This window comes from Cherax quadricarinatus, chromosome 65 (genome assembly GCF_038502225.1).
Source record: "Cherax quadricarinatus isolate ZL_2023a chromosome 65, ASM3850222v1, whole genome shotgun sequence".
Classification (NCBI taxonomy): domain Eukaryota; kingdom Metazoa; phylum Arthropoda; class Malacostraca; order Decapoda; family Parastacidae; genus Cherax; species Cherax quadricarinatus.
Window position 1 is genome coordinate 1,118,612 of NC_091356.1, and position 21,423 is coordinate 1,140,034.

Consider the following 21,423-nt stretch of genomic DNA (forward strand, 5'->3'; position numbering starts at 1 on the left):
CCCTGCAACCACAAATAGGTGAGTACACCCCTCTGGGTTTTCTTCTATTTTCTTACTAGTTCTTGTTCTTGTTTATTTCCTCTTATCTCCATGGGGAAGTGGAACAGAATTCTTCCTCCGTAAGCCATGCGTGTTGTAAGAGGCGACTAAAATGCCAGGAGCAAGGGGCTAGTAACCCCTCCTCCTGTATATATTACTAAATGTGAAAGGAGAAACTTTTGTTTTTCCTTTTGGGCCACCCCGCCTCGGTGGGATACGGCCGGTGTGTCGAAAGAAAGAAAGGATAAAAGGTTGATGGGTAGGCTCCAGGATGTACACGTTTATAGAGGGGCAACTGATATATTGGATCATTATTTAGTTGTAGATACAGTTAGAGTAAGAGGTAGATGGGAAAAGAGGAAAATGGCAACAACAAGCAAGAGGGAGGTGAAAGTGTATAAACTAAGGGAGGAGGAAGTTCGGGTGAGATATAAGCAACTGTTGGCAGAAAGGTGGGCTGGTGCAAGTATGAGTAGTGGGGGAGTTGAAGAGGGTTGGAATAGTTTTAAAAATGCAGTATTAAAATGTGGGGTAGAAGTTTGTGGTTATAGGAGGGTGAATTTACCAGTTTGGCAAGAAAGTGTTTGAATAAACACTAGGGGCTTGAACTTCCAGCAGGCGTACATGAGCGTGTTCGATAGGGGTGAATGGAGACGAATGGTATTTGGGACTTGACGATCTGTTGGAGTGTGAGCAGGGTAATATTTAGTGAAGGGATTCAGGGAAACCAGCTATTTTTATATAGCCGGATTTGAGTCCTGGAAATGGGAAGTACAATGCCTGCACTCTAAAGGAGGGGTTTTATGATATTAGCAGTTTGGAGGGACATGAAAGAAAGAGGAGTAATTGGTGGAATGAAGAAGTAAAGGGTGTGATAAAAGAGAAAAAGTTAGCTTATGAGAGGTTTTCACAAAGCAGAAGTGTTATAAGAAGAGTAGAGTATATGGAGAGTAAAAGAAAGGTGAAGAGAGTGCAAAAGGAGAGCAGATGATAGAGTGGGAGTGGCACTGTCAAGAAATTTTAATGACAGTAATAAAAAAAATTTGGGGTGAGTTAAACAAGTTAAGAAAGCCTAGAGAATGAATGGATTTGCCAATTAAAAACAGAGTAGGGGAGTGAGTAGATGGGGAGATGGAGGTTTTGGGTAGATGGCGAGAATATTTTGAGGAACTTTTCAATGAAAGGGAAGGCAGTAATTTCATTCACTGGCCAAGGAGGTATACCATCTTTTAGGAGTGAAGAAGAACAGGATGTAAGTGTGGGAGAGGTGCGTGAGGCATTACGTAGAATGAAAGGTGGTAAAGCAGCTGGAACTGACGGGATCATGACAGAAATGTTAAAAGCAGGGGACGATATAGTGTTGGAGTGGTTGGTATTTTTGTATATTAAATGTATGAAAGAGGGGAAGGTACCTAGGGATTGGCAGAGAGCATGTATAGTCCCTTATTATAAAGGGAAGGGGGACAAAAGAGATTGTGAAAATTATAAAGGAATAAGTTTACTGAGTATACCAGGAAAAGTGTATGGTAGGTTTTATTATTGAAAGAATTAGAGGTAAGACAGAATGTAGGATTGCGGATGAGCAAGGAGGTTTCAGAGTGGGTAGGGGATGTGTAGATTAAGTGTTTACATTGAAGCATATATGTGAACAGTATTTACATAAAGGTAGGGAAGTTTTTATTGCATTTATGGATTTAGAAAAGGCATATGATAGAGTGGATAGGGGAGCAATGAGGCAGATGTTGCAAGTATATGGAATAGGTGGTAAGTTACTAAATGCTGTAAAGAGTTTTTATGAGGATAGTGAGGCTCAGGTTAGGGTGTGTAGAAGAGAGGGAGACTACTTCCCATTAAAAGTAGGTCTTAGACAGGGATGTGTAATGTCACCATGGTTGCTTAATAAATTTATAGATGGGGTTGTAAAAGAAGTAAATGCTAGGGTGTTCAGGAGAGGGGTGGGATTAAATTATAGGGAGTTAAATATTGGCAGTTTGGAGGGATATGTTGTGTATCTTTATATGTGTATGCTTCTAAACTGTTGTATTCTGAGCACCTCTGCAAAAACAGTGATAATGTGCAAGTGTGGTGAAAGTGTTGAATGATGATGAAAGTATTTTCTTTTTGGGGATTTTCTTTCTTTTTTGGGTCACCCTGCCTCGGTGGGAGACGGCCGACTTGTTGAAAAAAAAAAAAATTAAATGCAAAATGGGAATTGACACAGTTGCTTTTTGCTGATGATACTGTGCTTATGGGAGATTCTTAAGAAAAGTTGCAAGGTTAGTGGATGAGTTTGGGAGTGTGTGTAAAGGTAGAAAGTTGAAAGTGAACATAGAAAAGAGTAAGGTGATGAGGGCATCAAATGATTTAGATAAAGAAAAATTGGATATAAAATTGGGGAGGAGGAGTATGGAAGAAGTGAATGTTTTCAGAAACTTGGGAGTTGACGTGTCGGCGGATGGATTTATGAAGGATGAGGTTAATCATAGACTTGATGAGGGAAAAAAGGTGAGTTGTGCGTTGAGGTATATGTGTAGACAAAAAACGTTATCTATGGAGGCAAAGAAGGGAATGTGTGAAAGTATAGTAGTACCAACACTCTTATATGGGTGTGAAGCTTGGTTTGTGAATGCAGCAGCGAGGAGGTGGTTGGAGGCAGTGGAGATGTCCTGTCTAAGGGCACTGTGTGGTGTAAATATTATGCAGAAAATTCGGAGTGTGGAAATTAGGAGGTGTGGAGTTCATAAAAGTATTAGTCAGAGGGCTGAAGAGGGATTGTTGAGGTTTTTTGGTCATTTAGAGAGAACGGATCAAAGTAGAATGACATGGAGAACGTATCAATCTGTAGGGGAAGGAAGGCGGGTTAGGGGTCATCCTCGAAAAGGTTGGAAGGAAGGGGTAAGGGAGGTTTTGTGGGCGAGGGGCTTGGACTTCCTGCATGCGTGCATGAGCGTGTTCGATAGGAGTGAATGGAGACGAATGGTATTTGGGACCTGACGATCTGTTGGAGTGTGAGCAGGGTAATATTTAGTGAAGGGATTCAGGGAAACCGGTTATTTTTATATAGCCGGACTTGAGTCCTGGAAATGGGAGGTACAATGCCTGCACTCTGTAGGAGGGGTTTGAGATATTGGCAGTTTGGAGGGATATGGCATGTATCTTTATACGTATATGCTTCTGAACTATTGTGTTCTGAGCGCCTCTGCAAAGACAAGTGATTATGTGTGAGTGAGGTGAAAATGTTGAATGATGATGAAAGTGTTTTCTTTTTGGGGATTTTCTTTCTTTTTGGGTCACCCTGCCTCGGTGGGAGACAGCCGTCTTGTTAAAAAAAAAAAAAAATTCTGGCAAGCTCCATGGGGAAGTGGAATAGAATTCTTCCTCTGTAAGCCATGCATGCTGTAAGAGGCAACTAAAATGCCGGGAGCAAAGGGCTAGTAACCCCTTCTCCTGTGTACTTTACTAAATTTAAAAAGAGAAACCTTTATTTTTCTTTTTAGGTCACCCTGCATTGGTGGGATATGGCCAATTTGTTGAAATAAAAAAAAGTCTAACACAGATGTGCCACCATATTAACCTTAATTTTGATGTTGTGATAACCTAATTCTACAGAGACTACAGCCATATACCTATTATCTTACCCCAGTGGAATTTGAGAGAGATCATATTGTCATAAAGTAGTACTATACTGGAATATGTGACATTCACGCCCTCTATTAATATAGAAAGTTCTTTTGCATAATCAGATAATAGATTTTCTCCAACCTTGTGTAGACATTACTCCGGTCTCCAGATTTACTTGGTGATGGTGCTGAGGATGATTGCCCCATTGTCCACTTACTCCATGCCACCTGGTTGATGTAAATACTACAGCCCATCTGGGCAGGAAAGTTTGTAGGAATTTGCCAGGATCCATATAAAAGTCATGGATCTGTTGGTATTTCCCCTTATACTTAATGGGAGGATGTAAAAATGCCTTTGCTTATTGAATTAGGTCTTATTAAGTCCTTATTACACTAATTTTTTGTTGAGGTACTATACCACATTTCTCTTATAGGTGGATATGTCCATGTGCAAATTTAGAGCTATTTCCTGTAGTACTTTGTAGGTGTTAATTATATACTTTTTCTTGTCAGTTGAGGGATTTAGCCATTTTCAGTAATGTGGGAAGCAAAACGTTTGTAAATTCTACAGATATAATTTTGCCAATTGTACAGTGCATTTGAACCCTATGTAGTTTTATTTGTTTTTGCAGGGAGAAAAGGCTCATGTAGGATTTCCAGAAATTGCTTATGGACGCTATTCCTCAACTTTGATAGAAAAGGGTTATAAAGTTGCACGTATTGAGCAGACTGAAACTCCAGACATGATGGAGAAGCGTTGTAAAAATTGTAAGTAATTAAGTTTTAAGATAGAATTCTTTTGTAGAATTAAATGTGAAAATAGTTTTATAGAGCCCACATAAAAAAAAAAAATTTATGTGGAATTCAATGATTATAAATCTGTCAATCATTAGCTTTTTGTATCTTTTTCACACTGATTTGTGATTGTTTATTTTGTTAAATGTGCACAGAGTCATTCATCTGAAATGGAATATGGAATCAGGGTTAATGGAGTTACAAGTGGTAAAGAATTCTTGAACAATTCCTTTAAGAAGTAAAATTGATATGAATTCTGTATATAGAGTGTATAAATAATGTGTACAGTACTGTACTGCAATTTTTCACATACTCTAGTATAAATAACTTTACACGGGGTTCATTTAACAGTGAGTCGTCCAACAAAGTTTGATCGTGTTGTGCGACGTGAAGTGTGCCAAGTGAGCAGCAGAGGAACTAGAGTCTACAGCTTTTTGGATGGAGAAGCCGCAGAAACTTCAACATCTTACCTTTTAGCTCTTACTGAAAGGGTTTGTTAATAAATATTTTTATTTTTTCAGTGTATGTTGCTATTAAAAATTAATTCACTAATGGTATCTAAAAACATTTATGTGGTTTAGTGACTCAAAATTCTTCTGATTGGAAATGATACAGTTTTCACTTTTTTTTTTTTAATAAAATACCCACCTTGAAACCCACACATTTTATTTTAAAAAATTGTTTAACATCTTATTTATTCTGCTGCATTATATAGTTTTTGTGAACTTAGTTTTGATGTATACCAATACTCTAATTTGTCTTTCATTTAAATGAAAATATTTAACCTAGCTTGTATATAGTTCTGTGGATCACCACTCTTGGGGCCCAGTCTCAGACCAAACATGGCTGACAATCCTAGTCAGTTAGGCTCTTAATACTTGTACACAGCTTGATGATACAAGCATTAACCCTTAAACTGTCCAAACATAGATCTACATTTGGGCGTGTAGTGCTCCAAACGTAGATCAGCGTATTATTTTTCATTCCTTCAAATTTGGGACAGTAGGCTTGAGTTGCCTAGACATGAAAGAATGGGTCTGTGCACTCAGTGTGCACACTATTAAAAAAATCTGGGAGCACTTAGTACCTTGTCTGAGTACCAGTTCAATTGAGCGCCAGCTAGAGCAAATAATGTTACAAACACCAGGGATTCACTGATGCCATGTCGCATTAACACTCCCGTTTTAAGAGGAAAGTAAAAATATGTTAAATAAATACATGAGTGAGTGTTGGTGGGTGTGAGTTGGACCTTACTATCTTGTGCTACTAGGTCTGATGTCATGCTCCTTCCTTCAATGGATGTGACCTGACTAGGTGGGTCATAGGTCTAAGCCAGGGGAAGGAGGGTGACATGTACCTGCCTTGCATAGGCCAGTAAACCTGAATTAAGCCTGAATACCTTCCATCCCCCTGCCACAGACGCTGTACTTCCCCATGATTTTAATAATAATCAGTTGGCATTTTTAATGCACCCATGATTTTCACTGGGGCTATCCTGCCTCGTCTACTGTGCCTTCTGCTCTTGTATACATTTATTTCAGTGTTCAGATTTAAAGCAAGTTCCTTCATCATTTTCCAAGTGTAAATTATGTTTCAGTCAAGATTCAAGAAATCATCACCCCCAAAACTCCTAAATTTTGTTCCAGAGATTAAGATTACTGAGTGAAACTTATTTTTCCCAAACATGCGAGTTCTTAATGGAAATGCAATCCAGGATAAAATTTGGTTTACTTTTTCTATTAAATTCAAAACTTCCTGTAACTAGAAACTGCATTTTCATTGTAACCTACACTTTTGTGTAGGTTGCAATGAAAATAGCAGTTGTGTGTGTGTTTCTGTAATTTAATATTTAAACTTAAAAATGAAATATTATGCTTTACTACATAGTCATGTATTTTGAAGAAGAGATGCACGAGGATACTCCATGGAGAAGTGGAAAAGAATTCTTCTTCCATTACCATAAGCCATGCATGTTGTAAGAGGTAACTAAAATGCCGAGAGCAAGGGGCTAGTAACCCCTTCTCCTGTATACATTACTATAGTTAAAAAGAGAAACATTTGTATTTTCTTTTTGGGCCACCCTGTCTCAATGGGATTTGGCCAGTTTGTTAAAAGAAGATGTAAAGAGGATACTCCATGGGGAAGTGGAAAAGAATTCTTTCTCTCTAAGCCATGCGTGTCATCAGAGGTGACTAAATGCCGGGAATAAGGGGCTAGTAACCCCTTCTGTGTAAATTACTAAATTTAAAAAGAGAAACATTCATTTTCCTTTTTAGGTCACCCTGTCTCAGTGGGTGTCTTCAAAGAAGAGGAGGTTTAGCGCTTCTCTATTTTTTTTTTTTTTTTCAACGAGTCGGTCGTCTCCCACCGAGGCAGGGTGACCCAAAAAAAGAAAGAAAATCCCCAAAAAGAAAATACTTTCATCATCATTCAACACTTTCACCACACTCACACATTATCACTGCTTTTGCAGAGGTGCTCAGAATATAACAGTTTAGAAGCATATACGTATAGAGATACACAACATATCCCTCCAAACTGCCAATATCCCAAACCCCTCCTTTAAAGTGCAGGCATTGTACTTCCCATTTCCAGGACTCAAGTCCGACTATATGAAAATAACCGGTTTCCCTGAATTTTTTTTTTTTTTTTTTTTTTCAACAAGTCGGCCGTCTCCCACCGAGGCAGGGTGACCCAAAAAAGAAAGAAAATCCCCAAAAAGAAAATACTTTCATCATCATTCAACACTTTCACCACACTCGCACATTATCACTGTTTTTGCAGAGGTGCTCAGAATACAACAGTCTAGAAGCATAAACATATAAAGATACACAACATATCCCTCCAAACTGCCAATATCCCAAACCCCTCCTTTAAAGTGCAGGCATTGTACTTCCCATTTCCAGGACTCAAGTCCGACTATATGAAAATAACCGGTTTCCCTGAATCCCTTCACTAAATATTACCCTGCTCACACTCCAACAGATCGTCAGGTCCCAAGTATCATTCGTCTCCATTCACTCCTATCTAACACGCTCATGCACGCTTGCTGGAAGTCCAAGCCCCTCACCCACAAAACCTCCTTTACCCCCTCTTTCCAACCCTTTCGAGGACGACCCCTACCCCTCTTTCCTTCCCCTATAGATTTATATGCTTTCCATGTCATTCTACTTTGATCCATTCTCTCTAAATGACCAAACCACCTCAACAACCCCTCTTCTGCTCTCTGACTAATGCTTTTATTAACTCCACACCTTCTCCTAATTTCCACACTCCGAATTTTCTGCATAATATTTACACCACACATTGCCCTTAGACAGGACATCTCCACTGCCTCCAACCGTCTCCTCGCTGCTGCATTTACCACCCAAGCTTCACATCCATATAAGAGTGTTGGTACTACTATACTTTCATACATTCCCTTCTTTGCCTCCATAGATAACGTTTTTTGACTCCACATATACCTCAACGCACCACTCACCTTTTTTCCCTCATCAAGTCTATGATTAACCTCATCCTTCATAAATCCATCCGCCGACACGTCAACTCCCAAGTATCTGAAAACATTCACTTCTTCCATATAATATATATATAATATATATATTGAGTGTAGTGAATAAACACGAAAAGATCTTTTTGTTTCTGTTCGTGATTGATCACCAATCAGTCTTAGGATAAAAGCGTTTTAACATAGGGCTGGAATACGTCTGTACACTAACAGCCCCCAGTAAAGTCAGGAGAAATTGCTAATCTAGATAATGTACAGAGAACCTTTACTGCATGTATTAGTTCAGTGAAGCACCTTAATTCCTGGGAATGTTGGAAGTCCTTTGACCTGTACTGCCTGAAATGCAGGCAAGACATGTACATCATAATCTAGGAGGGCATATAAATCTATAGTGGAAATGAGGAGGGGTAGGGGTTGTCCTAAGAAATGTTGGAGGGTGGTGTTAAAGGAGGTTTTGAGTGCTACCTTTGATGAATGTCGAGAGTTTTGCTACTCTCAGAGCCAGACCAGGGGCTTGGACGTCCAACAGGCTTGTGTGAGCATGTTAGACACAAGTGAGTGGGGGCAAGTGGTTTTATGATTTTACATGCTCTTGGAATGTGAATGGGGTAACATGAAGGGATTCAAGGATGCCACATAGTCAAACTTGAGTCCTGGAGCTGAGAAGCACAGTTCCTGCATTCTGGAGGAGAGATGGAGATGTTACAGTTTGGAGGGTCATTTGAGCTGTAATGTCAGTATACTTCAGGCAAAATGGTGATTGAATGATAATGAAAGTATTTTCTTCTTAGTTGGGTCACCCTACCTCTCTGGGAGATGGCTGGAATTTTAATAGTATTATTATTATTTTGTTATTCATTTACCAACAGTACAATACAGTTTGTACGATAATTACACTACACATCTAGCATCACCACATCTAGCATCACTATGCATCTAGCATCACTACACATCTACCACTACTACACATTTATCGCCCTATACTACACATCTCTCACCCAATACAAGGCATCTATAACCACTGCACTACACATCTACCACTACTAGACATCTACCACAACTACATATCTTCCAACACTGCACATGTATCACCCTACACCTACACACCTATCACCACTACACATCTGTCACCCTACACCACATATATATCACCAGTACACTACACTTATATCACTTCTACATTACACTTATATCAGCACTACACTACACATTTATCACCCTACAATACACATCTATCACTGTGACACTACACATCTATCACCACTACACTACACATCTATCACCACTATACTATACATCCATCACCCTACACTACACATCTATCAAAACTACACTACACATCTATTACCCTACACTACACATCTATCACCATTACACTACATATCTACCACCCTACACTACACATCTCCAGCCACTACACTATACAAGCACTGATAGTGTTCCAGACTCTGACACATCTCTAACACAATAAGGACTAATAACACAGCAGCAGCAGTTGAAATTTTTTTTTTCAACAAGTCGGCCATCTCCCACCTAGGCAAGGTGACCCAAAAAGAGAGAAAATTCCCTAAACGAAAATACTTTCATCATTCAAGACTTTCACCTCACTCATGCATAATCATTGTTTTTGCAGAGGTGTCCAGATACAACAGTTTAGAAGCATATGTAAAGAAACTATATAAAAAGTGACTTAACCCTTTCAGGGTTTCGGCCGTACTAGTACAGCTTACGCCCCAGGGTTTTTGACGTACTAGTATGCCTAAATTCTAGCGCCCTCAGATCTAGTGAGAGAAAGCTGGTAGGCCTACATATGAAAGAATGGGTCTGTGGTCAGTGTGTGCAGTATAAAAAAAATCCTGCAGCACACAGTGTGTAATGAGAAAAAAAAACTGTGTTTTTGGATTAAAACAGCGACTTTGCACTGCATTTTCGTATGGTATTTATGGTTGTATTCTAGTTTTCCTGATCTCATTTTATAGAATGGAAGACATATTACAGAAATTGAGATAATTTTGACTGGTTTTACAATGAAAAGTACTTCGAAATTGAGCCCAAAGTAGCAGAAATGTTCGATTTTTACCAAAGTTCAAAAGTAAACAAATCGTGCCAAGCGTCCAATACACATCAACTGGCGAGTCTAATATTCTTTCACAAGTGCGCTGACATAATTTATACCATTTCTACACTAATGCAGTAGTCTGCATAACAGTAAATCTTCTATTTTTTGTAAGAATAAAAATTCAAAGTGGAAAGCCAAAGAAATATAAGAGGGGCCTGGGGATGTGACTAACGAACAGAGAACTAGTTATTTTAGTGCCAGGAATGTCTTGTTCATTCTGGACCCTATTCGGAAATTGGCATCTTTTGAAGTTTGTGTGAAATTGGCAAAATTGCTAAATTCTGACCACTTTATTGGATAGTTGAAATCGGTAAATGGGTGGTTTCTCATACTCATTCGATAGAAAAAATGGAGTTCTAGCAAAATAGTTATGATTTTTGTTGACTAGTACACTGGAATTGGCCGAAAATAGAGCTCAAAGTGGGCAAAATCGCCAATGCGTAAACATCATTGAGACCGCTAACTTCGCGACAGCATAATTCCGTAAGTTTTCCATCAAATTTCATACTTTTGGTGTCATTATGATCTGGAGGTTATTCCGGGGATCAACGCCCGGTCCATGACCAGGCCTCCCGATGGATCAAAGTCCAGCTATATAAAAATAACCGGCTTCCCTGAATCCCTTCACTAAATATTGCCCTGCTCACACTCCAACAGCTCGTCAGGTCCCAAAAACCATTCATCTCCATTCACTCCTATCTAACACGCTCACGCACACTGGAAGTCTAAGCCCCCCGCCCACAAAACTTCCTTTACCCCCTGCCTCCAACCTTTTCGAGGACGACCCCTACCCCGCCTTCCTTCCCCTACAGATTTATATGCTCTCCATGTCATTCTACTTTGATCCATTCTCTCTAAATGACCAAACCACCTCAACAACCCCTTTTCAGCCCTCTGACTAATACTTTTAACTCCACACCACCTAATTTCCACAATCCGAATTTTCTACATAAAATTTACACCACACATTGCCCTTAGACAGGACATCTCCACCACTTCCAACCGCCTCCTTGCTGCAGCATTTACAACCCAAGCTTCACACCCATATAAGAGTGTTAGTACCACTATACTTTCATACATTCCCTTCTTTGCCTCCATTGATAACGTCTTTTTTGTCTCCACATATACCTCAATGCACCACTCACCTTTTTTCCCCTCATCAATTTTGTGGTTAACCTCATCCTTCATAAACCCATCCACTGACATATTAAGTCCCAAATCTCGAAAACATTCACTTCTTTCATACTCCTTTCCAATGTTATATCCAGTTTTTCTTTATCTAAATCATTTGATACCCTCATCACCTTACTCTTATCTATGTTCACTTTCAACTTTCTACCTTTACACACCCTCCCAAACTCGTCCACTAACCTTGCAACTTTTCTTTAGAATCACCCATAAGCACAGTATCATCAGCAAAAAGTAACTGTGTCAACTCCCTTTTTGCATCTGATTCCCCATAATTTAATCCTACCCCTCTCCCGAACACCCTAGGATTTACTTATTTTACAACCCCATCTATAAATATAAACAACCATGGTAACATTGCACATCCCTGTCTAAGACCTACTTTTACCAGAAAGTAATTTCCCTCTCTTCTACACACACTAACCTGAGCCTCACTATCCTCACTATCATTTAGTAATTTACTACCTATTCCATGTACTTGCAACATCTGCCACATTGCTCCCCTATCCACTCTTTCATATGCCTTTTCTAAATCCATAAATGCAATGAAAACTTCCCTAATTTTATCTAAATACTGTTCACATATATGCTTCAATGTAAACACTTGATCTACACATCCTTTACCCACTCTAAAGCCTCCTTGCTCATCTGCAATTCTGCTGCCTTACCTCTGATTCTTTCAATAATAACCCTACTGTACACTTTTCCTGGTATACTCAGTAAACTTATTCCCCTACAATTTTTACACTCTCTTTTGTCCCCCTTCCCTTTATATAAAGGAATTATGTATGCTCGCTGCCAGTCCCTAGGTACCTTCCCCTCTTCCATACATTTATTAAACAAAAATACCAACCACTCCAACACTATATCCCCCCCCCCCTGCTTTTAACATTTCTGTCATGATCCCATCAGTTCCTGCTGCTTTACCCCCTTTCATTGTATGTAATGCCTCACGCACCTCCCGCACACGTTATGTAAAAATGGCGCAGCATTCACACACTGCCATACAATTTTACTAACCAACTGTTAATGAAGCAAAAAAGACACTGACAGAGGTTGGGGATTGATCCCCACACCCCATTTTGACAGCAACTCTCAAGAACGAGTGGAGCCGAACGGGGATCGAACCCCCGATGAGGTATTGAGAGAGGCTACTCTCACCACTTGGCTACTGATGTTGGTGCACTAGTAATGCTTTAAAGTTTGTATTTAAGCATATTAATATTATCTGCTTCAAGCTGGTAGATACATGTTTAGTGTTTTCATGATAGATGTTTTTTTTTTTTTTTTTTTTTTTCAACAAGTCGGCCGTCTCCCACCGAGGCAGGGTGACCCAAAAAAGAAAGAAAATCCCCAAAAAGAAAATACTTTCATCATCATTCAACACTTTCACCACACTCGCACATTATCACTGTTTTTGCAGAGGTGCTCAGAATACAACAGTCTAGAAGCATACACATATAAAGATACACAACATATCCCTCCAAACTGCCAATATCCCAAACCCCTCCTTTAAAGTGCAGGCATTGTACTTCCCATTTCCAGGACTCAAGTCCGACTATATGAAAATAACCGGTTTCCCTGAATCCCTTCACTAAATATTACCCTGCTCACACTCCAACAGATCGTCAGGTCCCAAGTACCATTCGTCTCCATTCACTCCTATCTAACACGCTCACGCACGCTTGCTGGAAGTCCAAGCCCCTTACCCACAAAACCTCCTTTACCCCCTCTCTCCAACCCTTTCGAGGACGACCCCTACCCCGCCTTCCTTCCCCTATAGATTTATATGCTTTCCATGTCATTCTACTTTGATCCATTCTCTCTAAATGACCAAACCACCTCAACAACCCCTCTTCTGCCCTCTGACTAATACTTTTATTAACTCCACACCTTCTCCTAATTTCCACACTCCGAATTTTCTGCATAATATTTACACCACACATTGCCCTTAAACAGGACATCTCCACTGCCTCCAACCGTCTCCTCGCTGCTGCATTTACCACCCAAGCTTCACACCCATATAAGAGTGTTGGTACTACTATACTTTCATACATTCCCTTCTTTGCCTCCATAGATAACGTTTTTTGACTCCACATATACCTCAACGCACCACTCACCTTTTTTCCCTCATCAATTCTATGATTAACCTCATCCTTCATAAATCCATCTGCCGACACGTCAACTCCCAAGTATCTGAAAACATTCACTTCTTCCATACTCCTCCTCCCCAATTTGATATCCAATTTTTCTTTATCTAAATCATTTGACACCCTCATCACCTTACTCTTTTCTATGTTCACTTTCAACTTTCTACCTTTACACACATTCCCAAAGTCATCCACTAACCTTTGCAATTTTTCTTTAGAATCTCCCATAAGCACAGTATCATCAGCAAAAAGTAACTGTGTCAATTCCCATTTTGAATTTGATTCCCCATAATTTAATCCCACCCCTCTCCCAAACACCCTAGCATTTACTTCCTTTACAACCCCATCTATAAATATATTAAACAACCATGGTGACATTACACATCCCTGTCTAAGACCTACTTTTACCGGGAAGTAGTCTCCCTCTCTTCTACACACCCTAACCTGAGCCTCACTATCCTCATAAAAACTCTTTACAGCATTTAATAACTTACCACCTATTCCATATACTTGCAACATCTGCCACATTGCTCCTCTATCCACTCTATCATATGCCTTTTCTAAATCCATAAATGCAATAAAAACTTCCCTATCTTTATCTAAATACTGTTCACATATATGCTTCAATGTAAACACCTGATCTACACATCCCCTACCCACTCTAAAACCTCCTTGCTCATCCGCAATCCTACATTCTGTCTTACCTCTAATTCTTTCAATTATAACCCTACCGTACACTTTTCCTGGTATACTCAGTAAGCTTATTCCTCTATAATTTTTACAGTCTCTTTTGTCCCCTTTCCCTTTATATAAAGGGACTATACATGCTCTCTGCCAATCCCTAGGTACCTTCCCCTCTTTCATACATTTATTAAACAAAAGTACCAACCACTCCAACACTATATCCCCCCCTGCTTTTAACATTTCTGTCATGATCCCATCAGTTCCAGCTGCTTTACCCCCTTTCATTTTACGTAATGCCTCACGTACTTCCCCCACACTTACTTTCTGCTCTTCTTCACTCCTAAAAGATGGTATACCTCCCTGACCAGTGCATGAAATTACTGCCTCTGTTTCTTCCTTAACATTTAAAAGTTCCTCAAAATATTCTCGCCATCTACCCAATACCTCCATCTCCCCATCTACTAACTCCCCTACTCTGTTTTTAACTGACAAATCCATATTTTCCCTAGGCTTTCTTAACTTGTTTTGTTTAACTCACTCCAAAATTTTTTCTTATTTTCATTAAAATTTCTTGACAGTGCCTCTCCCACTCTATCATCTGCTCTCCTTTTGCACTCTCTCACCACTCTCTTTACCTTTCTTTTACTCTCCATATACTCTGCTCTTCTTATAACACTTCTGCTTTGTAAAAACCTCTCATAAGCTACCTTTTTCTCTTTTATCACACCCTTTACTTCATCATTCCACCAATCACTCCTCTTTCCTCCTGCCCCCACCCTCCTATAACCACAAACTTCTGCCCCACATTCTAATACTGCATTTTTAAAACTATTCCAACCCTCTTCAACCCCCCCACAACTCATCTTTGCACTAGCCCACCTTTCTGCCAATAGTCGCTTATATCTCACCCGAACTTCCTCCTCCCTTAGTTTATACACTTTCACCTCCCTCTTACTTGTTGTTGCCACCTTCCTCTTTTCCCATCTACCTCTTACTCTAACTGTAGCTACAACTAAATAATGATCCGATATATCAGTTGCCCCTCTATAAACATGTACATCCTGGAGCCTACCCATCAACCTTTTATCCACCAATACATAATCTAATAAACTACTTTCATTACGTGCTACATCATACCTTGTATATTTATTTATCCTCTTTTTCATAAAATATGTATTACTTATTACCAAATTTCTTTCTACACATAGCTCAATTAAAGGCTCCCCATTTACATTTACCCCTGGCACCCCAAATTTACCTACTACTCCTTCCATAACATTTTTACCCACTTTAGCATTGAAATCCCCAACCACCATTACTCTCACACTTGATTCAAAACTCCCCACGCATTCACTCAACATTTCCCAAAATCTCTCTCTCTCCTCTACACTTCTCTCTTCTCCAGGTGCATACACGCTTATTATAACCCACTTTTCACATCCAATCTTTATTTTACTCCACATAATCCTTGAATTTATACATTTATAGTCCCTCTTTTCCTGCCATAGCTTATCCTTCAACATTATTGCTACTCCTTCTTTAGCTCCAACTCTATTTGAAACCCCTGACCTAATCCCATTTATTCCTCTCCACTGAAACTCTCCCACCCCCTTCAGCTTTGTTTCACTTAAAGCCAGGACATCCAGCTTCTTCTCATTCATAACATCCACAATCATCTCTTTCTTATCATCTGCACAACATCCACGCACATTCAGACTTCCCACTTTGACAATTTTCTTCTTCTTATTCTTTTTAGTAATCTTTACAGGAAAAGGGGTTACTAGCCCATTGTTCCCGGCATTTTAGTTGACTTTTACAACACGCATGGCTTATGGAGGAAAGATTCTTATTCCACTTCCCCATGGATATAAAAGGAAAATTAATAAGACCAAGAACTATTAAGATAAAATCAAAGAAAACTCAGATGAGTGTGTATAAATAAATGATAGATGTATAGTGTAGTAATGGAAGATGTGAAATGTAGTGGTGATAGATGTTTAGTGCAGTGGTCATAGACTTGTAGTTTAATGGTGTTAGACATGTAGTGTAGTGGAGGTAGATGAGTACTGTATAGATGGTAGATATGTACTGCAGTGATGAAAGATGTATAGTGAAGTTTTGGTAGATGTGATGGTAGATGTTCACTGTAGTTGAGATAGTTATGTATTGTAGTGAGGGTAGATGTGCATTACAGTGGTGACAGATGTAGTGGCAGTAGATGTGCAGTTGAGTTTTGGCATGTGTTTAGTAATGTTAGATGTGTAGTGTAGTGATGGTAGATGTGTAGTATAGTGGTAACATGTGTAGTGTAGTTTTGGTAGATGTTAGCATAGTAATGGTATGTGTGTAGTATAGTGGTGACAGATGTGTTGCAGTGGTAGATGTGTAGTATAGTGGTGACAAATTTGTAGTGGTGGTAGATGTGCATTGTTATTATGGTGGATGTGTAGTGATGTTAGATGTGTAATGCAGTGATGTGTAGCATAGTGATAACATGTGTAATGGTGGTAGATGTGTAGTGCAGTGGTAGTAGGTGTGTAGTGCAGTGGTAGTAGATGTGTAGTGCAGTGATATAGCCGTTGAAACATTAACATTAGTTAAAAGATTTTATTTAAGCATGTTAATTAAATCTGTCAGTGTGTCTTGATGGAGGTGGTGCTCCTGCTGTGTCCAGCAAGTACTTATTTCAGTGGAAAACAGTTATAAATGTTTTTAAATGCCTGGCTATTTTTTGTTGAAGTTAACAGTTTTACTTTTTTTTTTTTTTTTTTTTTTTTTTTTTTAGATTTAAAATGCTGTATGACTCTTGAGGGTTTATGAAGTACTTTCTTTTGATAAAAATACATTGAGTTAAGTTTTTAAGCAGGGTGGGATAGACAAAAAAGTCTGGTTATAAATCACAGGCATAGACAGGCAGACAAGTCTTTTACTAAATAAGTCTTCTGTAAGTCTGTAATTCACTGACCCCTAACCTGAAACACCCATTTTTTATTTTCATCACACTGAAAATATCTCCTTAAAAAAATTTTTATATTTTTGTATTGCATCCCTTCATTTTTCTCTTTTATACTAAATTTTCTCATATGGTAAAATTTTATTTATATAATCTGTAATATATTCCTTAGTGTATTGTCTGCAAAAATAAAAGATTTAATTTTCTTGCAGCCTGTGCGAGGATCTGGAGAAGGCTGTGAGTTTGGTGTTGCATTTGTTGATACCAGCATAGGAGTATTTCATGTGGGCCAGTTTACTGATGACCGCCATGTATCCAGGCTGTGTACCTTAATGGCTCATTATCCGCCAGCTCAGGTAAATTGTAGATGCTATTAAAACCTAAAGGAGACTCCAGTACTTGTACTAGTCTTGATTCAGTTAACCTGCCACCACTGATTCATGATAATTCATGAGGTATAAAAAATTTTGCTCGTCTTCTTTCCAGAAAGATCAAAACCCACTGTTAAATATTCTCCTGCCTCAAATACATACATTAAACAATGGTTTAATGTATGTATTTGAGGCAGGAGAGATAAAAAGGAGGAATTAAGAGAGGAGTACAGTGTGACCCTCAAATTTGCACTGGGAGGGATTACATTCTTCGAGGTCCCACAAATCCCGAAACTGTGAATAATACAGTGCATTTTTTAACACCAGCTTTTTTCCCCCAAGGTAGGGTGATCAAATAAAAGGAAGCACATTCACCATTAATTCAGAAGTGCATAGACATCATAATTCAAACTGTACCATCTCCACATCTTCAAAATACAGGCACTTCACTTCTCACCTCCAGGACTCAAGTCCGGCTAACTGGTGTCCTGGAATCCCTTTAAAAATGTTAACTTGCTCACACACCAACAGCATGTCTAGTCATGAAAACCACTTGCCTCCATTCATTCCTGTCTAGCATGCTCACACATGCTTGCTTGATGTCTAAGCTCCTTACATAATCAGTCTGAGGTGAAATAACATCATTAAACAGTAGTTTTCCCTGGATGCTTCTGATTATAGGAGGTGCAGTATTTTGAAAGGATATTTACCACTAAATATATTTGATTATTTTTTCTTCATGACTTTTTTCATTCATTCCAGGTATCTTCTCCACTATACTGTATAAGATGAAATATCAGTGTTACATTAGGACTCCCTTGTTCTTCCACTACTATGAGGGATGAAGGTGTCAGCAATTCAGTATCCCAGATCTGTCTTGACATGCTTCTTTTGATACAGTCAGTACTTTTTGTACATTAACTAAACAACAAATTTGCAGATTCTCTTTGAGCGAGGGAGACTTTCTCAGAAAACACAAAAATTAGTAAATTCAGCTGTGCCTCCAAACCTGCGAGAGAATCTAGCTCCAGAGAAAGAGTTTTGGACATCCAGCAAGACTCTTGGCTTCTTGGCTGAAGGCAGTTACTTTAAAGATGAAGGAGGTGATTCCACTGTACAGTGGCCAAAACAACTAAGAAAAATGATAGATGATGGTAAGTACCTTTTTAATTCTTTTCCTATGTAGGTACTAGGAGGAATGAAGATGTTACTGTTGTATTAAAAAGTACTAAGGAGTGCTTCTTCCCCTCTCATAGATAGTCTCACTACAATTACTTTGTAATACTGTTTATTTTAACTCAGTATTTCAAGATTGATCCCCATTGGGAAATGGAACAGAATTCTTTCTCCGTAAGTCATGTATGTCATAAGAGGAAACTAAAATCCCAGGAGCAAGGGGCTAGTAACCCCTTTTCCTGTAACATTACTAAATTTAAAAATGTTACTTTTTTTTTTTTTTTAAGGTCACCCTGCCTTGGTGGAATGCGGCCAATTCATTAAAAAAGTCAAGATCGGCAATGCCCTGCTGTATTGTTTTATTCATACTATATATACTGTATTTCTACTTTTTTCTTATTTTTTAGCATCCCACAAAAACTTTTTTTTCAACTTCATTTCCTGTGGTTATAAGTTTGTTTAACAATTTGCTATATATTATTGACTTTCACATTGTTCCTTCTGTAGTTGGTGTTAGTATGCAGTAGTGGATATACCTCTGACAAATAACAAAAAAAGGCACAATACCGTGACTGGAACGATACACAAATAACCCGCACATAAAAGAGAGAAGCTTACGACGACGTTTCGGTCCAACTTGGACCATTTACAAAGTCCAAGTCGGACCAAAACGTCGTCGTAAGCTTCTCTCTTTTATGTGCGGGTTATTTGTGTATATACCTCTGGCAAATGGAAAATAAGTATTACAAGGTATTATAAGACAGTGTTTTACTCATGTGTGAATTTTATCAAGTTTTGCCAAAGGACACACAAATATGTATAACTTGTACTCAGGGGTGGATTAACATACAGTGGAGAGTTGTCCCAGAAGCCTTTGTGTGTGAGGGACCCCAGGCAGCTAGGTGTGAGGGCCCTCAGACCCCAAGTATGAAGGGCCCTCAGACTCAAGGTGTGAGGACCCCCAGATCCCCAGGTATAAGGGCACTAGGCATCCAGGTGTGAGGGGCCCCATGCTAGATGGGAGGGGTCTTGAGGTTCCATTTTGTATAAAAAAGTAAATAGGGTTAAAGAAATGTCTTTTAATTTCACTTGGTTTGTTATTATGCTTCATTTTAAGTCATTAATTCTAAGCATGAAATTATTTTTAAAGTACATGTATTACAAATGTATAGAATATACACTATATATGTTGTCCCAGGACCACACTTGCACTTAATCCCTCACTATGTATTCCATATTACCCTGTCACAGTGGGTGAGGAAAGATGTAGTAACCACAGATAGGAAAGTTGCTTGAAATGTCACTTATTCATGTGTTGGCTCATGCTTTTGGAAAAATTCATCTATTGGTTCATGTTTTTGGAGAAAATCTTATATTATGCCTTGACACATGTCACCCACCACATTTTTTCAGCACTCCTTATCTCCGTTTGTGATGAAGTTTCTTGTGTTCATTTTTTTAGGAAAGGTAGGGGTGTGTAGACCAAGTGTTTACAGTGAAACATATAGGTGAACAGTATTTAGATAAGGGTAAAGAGGTTTTTGTGGCATTTATGGATTTGGAAAAGGCATATGACAGGGTGGATAGGGGGGCAATGTGGCAGATGTTGCAGGTGTATGGAATAGGAGGTAGGTTGCTGAAAGCAGTGAAGAGTTTTTACAAGGATAGTGAAGCTCAGGTTAGAATATGTAGGGGGGAGGGATATTATTTCTCAGTAAAAGTAGGCCTTAGACAAGGATGTGTGATGTCACCTTGGTTGTTCAATATATTTATAGATGGGGTTGTAAGAGAAGTGAATGCAAGGGTCTTGGCAAGAGGTGTGGGGTTAAAAGATAAAGAATCTAACACAAAGTGGGAGTTGTCACAGTTGCTCTTTACTGATGACACTGCTTTTGGGAGATTTTGAAAAGAAGTTGCAGAGGTTGGTGGATGAATTTGGTTTGGTAATGGCAATGTGTGGTGTAAATATTATGCAGAGAATTCGTAGTGTGGAAATTAGAAGGTGTGGAGTTATTAGTCAGAGGGCTGAAGAGGGGTTGTTGAGGTGATTTTGTCATTTAGAGAGAATGGATCAAAGCAGAATGACATGGAGGGTGTATAAATCTGTAGGGAAAGGAAGGCAGGGTAGTTGTCATCCTCGAAAAGGTTGGAGGGAGGAGGTAAAGGACGTTTTGTGGCCGAGGGGTTTGGACTTCCAGCAAGCGTGCGTAAGCATGTTAGATAGGAGTGAATGGAGACGAATAGTTTTTGGGACCTGACAAGCTTGTTGGAATGTGAGCAGGGTAATATTTAGTGAAGGGATTCAGGGAAACCAGTTATTTTTATATAGCCAGACTTGAGTACTGGAAATGGGAAGTACAGTGCCTGCACTTTAAAGGAGGGGTTTGGGATATTAGCAGTTTGGAGGGATATGTTATATATCTTTATGTATGCTTTTAAACTGTTGTATCTGGGCTCCTCTGCAAAGACAATGATTATGTATGAGTGAGGTGAAAGTGTTGAATGATGTTGAAAGTATTTCCTTTTTGGGGATTTTTTTTTTTTTTTTTTTGGGGGGGGGGTCACCCTGTCTTGGTGGGAGATGGCTGACTTGTTGAAAAAAAAATGTAAAAGAAGAAAATTAAAAGTGAATATAAGAAAGAATAAGCTGATGAGGATAACAAAAAGACTAGGTGACGAAAGATTAGATATCAGATTGGAGGGAGAGAGTATGGAGAAGGTGAATGTATTCAGATATTTAGGAGTGGATGTGCCAGCAGATGGGTCTATGAAGGATGAGGTGAATCATAGAATTGATGAGGGAAAAAGGGTGAGTGGTGC

The 21,423-nt window shown here is 39.1% G+C and overlaps 1 protein-coding gene across 4 annotated transcripts in view; it reads left to right on the forward strand.

Moving 5' to 3' along the window:
- Msh6 (DNA mismatch repair protein Msh6) overlaps positions 1–21,423 on the forward strand; it is a 136,659-nt gene that overhangs the window by 32,712 nt on the left and 82,524 nt on the right. For all 4 annotated transcript variants that reach the window (XM_070098848.1, XM_070098847.1, XM_070098849.1 and 1 more), the window contains 4 exons: positions 4,292–4,427; positions 4,806–4,945; positions 17,269–17,412; positions 18,368–18,581. In XM_070098848.1, the coding sequence (XP_069954949.1) occupies positions 4,292–4,427; positions 4,806–4,945; positions 17,269–17,412; positions 18,368–18,581 (634 nt within the window). The remainder of the gene's footprint in view (positions 1–4,291; positions 4,428–4,805; positions 4,946–17,268; positions 17,413–18,367; positions 18,582–21,423) is intronic.